At 44.8% G+C, this 6,000-nt stretch overlaps 1 protein-coding gene across 2 annotated transcripts in view; it reads right to left on the bottom strand.

Moving 5' to 3' along the window:
• Positions 1–958: 958 nt before the first annotated feature.
• The window catches only part of gsta.1 (glutathione S-transferase, alpha tandem duplicate 1), a 48,652-nt gene continuing 43,610 nt past the window's right edge, over positions 959–6,000 (bottom strand). Inside the window, exon 9 of one of the 2 annotated variants that reach the window (XR_005943042.1) lies at positions 959–1,562. Coding sequence is in view for 1 of the 2 variants with exons in the window: in XM_041188057.1 (XP_041043991.1) it covers positions 1,494–1,562 (69 nt within the window). In the remaining variant the exon portion in view is untranslated. The remainder of the gene's footprint in view (positions 1,563–6,000) is intronic. The other variant, XM_041188057.1, reaches the window with a different exon arrangement.

The raw sequence follows: 6,000 nt of genomic DNA, 5'->3' as shown, positions 1-6,000 counted from the left end.
CCTAAAGTGCAATGCCTAGAATTGAACAGGATGGGTGGAATTTTATCATTTTAATTGCTGCTGAAATGATGGGACATTTTCAGGCCTGGAAGCTGACTCTCTAAATGGTGCGCCCAGCAGTTGCTCTTTATCAAACAAACCAATTGTCATCCTGCCTCCAGGCTCTGCAAACTAATTATGTTGGGTGGTTGTGGAGGGGAAATGACCGTTCCATTCTGTCAAAGGACTTCTAATTAATAGCAGTAAAGACCCCATGGCCTGAGTACGAGGGCTCAGCAACACTTGGATTTTTGTGGCTGAAGCAACCACAAGAATGGAGAGGAGACCTTGGGAAATGGTTCCTTGGGTCTCTCAATCTTACCTGGAGATCCTGCTGTGGAATCTGAGGAGCTGCAGTGAGGTGAGCTCTACCAAGGATGGGAGGAAGAGGACAATGAAGGCAAAGATACATGGATGGAAGTGGCTGAGGAAACCAGCAGCAGGAGTGTGATCCCCCAACCAGGAGACAGAGCACCAAGAGGATCTAGGACCTTAGCTGAGTGGCATAACACTTTCAGGTGACCAGCCCCATACTACGGCCTCCTATTGGCCATCCAGCTTTGAGTGCTCGCTCACTGTCCTTATTTGGACATTAATTGGCCAGATGTTATACCTCAAACAAAACATTAAACTCTTGCTGCAATGCTACAGTATGATTCAGTCAGTGAAAAATGGAATTAATCATGCTGTCAAACTTCAGTAGTCAAATGATCATAGCTCTGATGTTAGCCTGCAGAAATCTCGTCAATCATTTAAATAAACAACCAACTTAATATCAGACTTACAGTATTAGATTGGGATGGAATAGAAATTAAAGCATTTAATAGACAAAAATATACAAACATCTTTATAGTCAAGTGCTACATAATATCACACAGGTGAACAATAATTACATTATGAAGCACCTTGGAAACTAGCAAATCTGGGATAATTCTTGGACAGACCACAATGAAATGAAATTATGCTAATAACACCACACAGGATAGAACATAGTGAGTTTAAATGTCTTGCAGCCAGAATGCCCAGCAATCAGAAAATATAAAACAACATGCAGGATAAGATCATCTATTTAAAAGGTATAATGATAGGAAATTATTGTACACAAAACCATCCAGATTTGTGAGAATTGGCATGCACAGATAACATTAAGTGGAGAATGCAGCATACTGAGAGATCATTACATGAAGAAGGCAGCAATTATTAAACAGGAATTAAACCTTGCAGTGATTCTACCATGCTCATACTGTATATCTTTCTGAACAGCAAGTGAGCTGACAGCTGCATCATGTTAGAGCAAACACTAACAGATGCACAGTCTGGGAATGTGATGAAGATAAAATACATTCTAATCATTCTTTCCTGAGGATTGCCACACGTTCAAACTGAATTACCTCATTAGTTATGTTAAAAATATGGTGACACCGATTCCACTGAGCTGACAAGTGCTGCGTTCCTCAGGATAGACAAATTGTTGCCAAGCTGCTATCTTGCACTTCCCACGGATTTTCTTTTCTTTTGTTTCTCTGCAAGTAGAGAATGATAGACATGAATATTGTCATAATAATGAGGGAAAAAAACACTGAGTTGCATCTGGAAATATTGGACTTTAAAAACTCAGGTTTTATTTTTTAAAAATGCACACAAGTCACTGGCTGGAATGCTGTAGGGTGGCTCCCAAAGAGATAATGGAACCCACCCTGTTGCCAGACAAGGTACTTCTAAAGACATCCAGAAACTAATTGCTCCCTCTGGTAGAGACAATGAGACATAATGGCAGGTGAATATTATCTCATCAAGAAATCCTGTGAGCAATGCCCAGTCAGATTCGTGAATTCGCTTCCCACTTGGAATATACAAAGAGGGGGTTAAAAGTGAGCTGAAAAGCTGCTGTGGTGTCTGTCTGTTGATGGGTGTTCTGAGAGAGAGCAAGTGCTGGATGTTTGACACAGAAGCAACAGCCACACACAGTACCCCTGCAAATCACCACTTTCTCTCTCCCTCTCCACCGAATTCAACACTACTGGAACTTCAAAATTGACTATTCATCTACTGCAGTCAACCCTACTGGAACCTTGAAACTGATTATTCATCTGCTGGAGACAGCTCTACTGGAACCTTGAACCTGACTATTCGTTTACCAGAGTCAGTTCTACTGGAATCTCAAATCGCAATGGCTGCAGCACTCAAACACCTACTTCCCCATATACCCTTTATATATATTCACTTACTTCAAGCTAAATTCTTACTTTCAATCTCTATGACCGTATATGCATGTGTTTTATCCTTTCTTGCCTTTAGTAGTTAATAAACTTCCTTTTACCTTTAACTCAAGAAATTCTGATCAAATTAGCTCCTTCAAAACCAGAATGATTGGGTCTGGGAAAAAGGTATTCACAAAAGGGATCCTTTTTAGTTTAAATCTTGTTGTGACCAGCAGAAAGTGGGGTTCTGAATAAAGACAGGGAGCCAGTTCATCCCTCTACACCTGGGGCATAACAACTTGGGGGTCTCCCAGCCATACTGAAAAATTGAGGGGCCTTGCCTGGATCAGCAACTTTGGGGAACCTCACCTGAGGGTGGGTCATAACAAACTGGAGTGCTCGTCCAGGATGTGAAAAAATTGGAGGCTCGGAGTCGGGAATATTTTTTCCCACAGACAAAAAAAACAAATTAGAATGGGAAAAGTAAATTTTCCTTTTGAAATCAATTTTTTAGAAACTGCAAAACAACGTTATTGATTCTGTACTACTGAAGCATTAAAATGTCTACTTTAATGCCAGTACCTTTCTAGCAGAACCAGAAGCAGTTACTTTTGAGGATCTAAAAATTCAGACCCTCGAACAGTTAAAAGAGCTAGCAAAGCATTTAAGATTAGAATTTTGGCCAAAAGCCAGAAAACCTGAAATTTTAAAAGGTTGGCTAATGGTCTACAGGTGGAAATTGACGACAATGAAATAGTAGCAGATAGCATAGCAGTAGAGAGATTAAAGTTGGAGAAGTGGAAATTAGAATTTCAGGAGAAAGAAAAGGAAAGGGAATTTCAGGAAAGGGCATGAAGGGAAGAGAGAGAATTTCAGGAGAGGAAAAGGAGTTTCAATTAAAACAGTTTGAACTGAGGAGCAGGCATCCTGCTAGGTCCCTTGAAGACACCACTAGCTCGGACTTAAAGATTGAGGTAACCTGGTTTGTTCCTTTAATCCCTAAGTTTGATGAAGCAGAGGTGGAAACCTTCTTTATATCTTTTGAGCCATTAGCACATCAGTTAAAGTGGCCAGTCCAAAAGTGGTCTCTATTACTGCAAAGTAAACTTTCAGGGAAAGCTCACGAGGTTTACTCCCTCCTGCCTGAGGAAAGTGTCACTGACTGTGAGGCAGTAAAAAGGACTATTTTAAGTGCGTACTAGTTAGTGCCAGAGGGGTACCATCAGAAATTCCTTACCCTCAGGAAATGGCCTGACCAGACGTACCTGGAATTTAAAAGGCTTAAGCAACTTGCTTTTGACCAATGGGTTTAGGCATTTGCAACAGAAGCCCCTTACAAAAGCTCTGTGAAATAATTCTCCTTGAGGAGTTTAAAAAGTCCATACCCTCCCCAATAAAAACACACCTGAAGGAACAGAGGGTAACAGGGGCCAGGCAGGCAGCCACACTGGCTGGTGATTATGAGTGATCCGCAAACCCTTGCCCCAGAAGAGACCTTCCTCTAGTCACCCCCAACCAACTGGAAAGGATAGTGGTGGAGAGAGTGATAGGAAACTGAGCACCCATGGGAGAGAGGGAAATGCTGGGGCTCTCCTCAGGACAGAAAGGGTGGTGCTGAGATGAAAAGTGAGGCCAAGAAGCCTGTGTTTTAATTGTCGAAAGGCAGGGCATCTCTGGGCAAATTGCTGGAGATTATGGGAAAACCAGGGGGATTTATTGGGGCATAAACCCTCCCATGCAGAGAATGGGAGTCAGTCAGAGAGTATGGCAGACCAGGCTATGGCTCTGGCTGCAGCTGTGAATCCCTGTAGAGGCACTCCTGAGAGTGCGGATGAGGTTAAATGAATCTCTGACATTACTGGGATTTTGTTTTTGTAGAAGGGGCGACCACATTTCCCCAGGGTAAGACAAGTAAACCTACAGTGATATTGAGGGATACAGGGGCCAGCCAGACTCTACTGCTGGGAAAAGGCACCAGAGAGTGCCATGAGTGCCAAGGTGTTGGTAAAGGGGATTGAAGGAGGGTACATGCCCATCCCCTATCTGCATCTGGAGTGTGACCTTGTGTCAGGACCAGTGACCGTGGGCGTTGTATCCAGTTTGCCTGTGGATGGGGTCGACCTGCTCCTTGGCAATGACCTGGTGGGATCAAAGGTAACAGCATCCTCAGTGGTTTCAGAGAAGCCCACTGAGGTCAGGGGGACAGAACAGCTGCAGGAGAAAGTGCCTGGCATTATCCCTGACTGTGTGGTAACACGGTCTGTGGTCTAACAAACTCCACCAGTGGAGGCTGAAGTGGCATTGCCGTCAGAAGACCCTCTGGTCTGGTTATCTGAAACCTTTTTGCAGGTGTCTGTAAGACCATAAGTGGGTAATAAATAGATCTTCCTTGGTAGCGGCCCAGCAAGCTGACCCACAGTTAATAACATTCGCTCAGACTGCCCACACTGAAGCAGAAACAGTCCCTGAATGATTCTACATTAAAAATGAGGTGCTGATGAGGAAATGGAGACCCCACCACAGACCTGCAAATGAGAAATGGACAGGTAGTGGTACCGCTGAGGTACTGTGGGGAAATATTGCAGTTAGCTCATGAAATTCCGATGGCTAGGCATGTTGGTATACGCAAAACCCAAGCCCGCATCAGCCAGCATTTTTAAAGGCCACATCTCCACAGGGATGTAGTAAGGTTTTGCAGAACCTGCCACACCTGCCGGGTTGTGGGAAAACCCCAACCTGCAATAAGACCTGTACCTATGATTGCCGAGCCAGCTTTTGGGGAACCGTTCAACAAGGTGTTAGTGGACTGTGTGGGGCCCCTTCCCAAAACAAAATGGGGGAAGGTATATCCTTACCATCATGGGCGTGGCTACCTATTTCCCAGAGGCTGTTCCCCTGAGAACCATATCTGCCAAGTGGTGAAGGAATTGACACAATTCTTTACCAGATATGGTCTACCCACTGAGATCCAGTCGGATCAGGGCTCAAATTTCATGTCCGCTATTTCCAGGAAGTCATGGGTAACCTGGGTGTGAGCCAGCTGAAGTCTTCAGGGTATCATTCGCTGTCTCAGGGTGCAGTGGTACGGTACCACCAGACCCTAAAAACAATGATCAGGACATACTGCCACGAGTACCCCCAAGACTGGGATAAAGGACTAGGAGCGGGATTTTCCACACCCGCCTGCTGCTGCAATCTTCTGGTCCCGCTGCCAGTTAATGGATTTCTGGCTGGGGCATGGCCTCGCCTGCAGTGGGTCCCACCTGTGACGGGGTCGGAAAATCCCGGCCTAGGTCTCCTGCTGGCTATCAGGTACTCACCCAATGAGTCCACCAAGTTTATGCCATTTGAATTAGTTCACGGACACCGAGTATGAGGGCCTCTGAAACTAATCAAGGAGAGGTTTTAAGAGCAGAAGGAGCAACTCTCCATGTTAGATTATGTAACCATGTTCTGGGAGCAGCTCATGAGAACCTGCAAGGTGGCCCAAGAGCGCTTGAAAATCTCCCAGACAGCTATGAAAAAACAGGCCGACAGACATGCCTAGACCTGAACTTTTCAGCCAGGAGACTACATATCAGTGCTCCTACCAATACCAGGCGAAACGGTACAGGCCCGGTTCAGTGGCCCGTACATAGTAGCAAAACAACTCAACTATCTAATTGAGACCCCCAGAACGGGGGGAAAAAGCAAAGGCTGTGTCACGTCAACATGATAAAGCAATGCCACAGCCAAAGGGGGGTCAATCAGGCAACGCTCT

The sequence above is a fragment of the Carcharodon carcharias genome, chromosome 5, assembly GCF_017639515.1.
Source record: "Carcharodon carcharias isolate sCarCar2 chromosome 5, sCarCar2.pri, whole genome shotgun sequence".
Taxonomy (NCBI): domain Eukaryota; kingdom Metazoa; phylum Chordata; class Chondrichthyes; order Lamniformes; family Lamnidae; genus Carcharodon; species Carcharodon carcharias.
The sequence above is the reverse complement of the archived record's forward strand: the minus strand, read 5'-3'. Positions and strand labels throughout refer to the sequence as shown.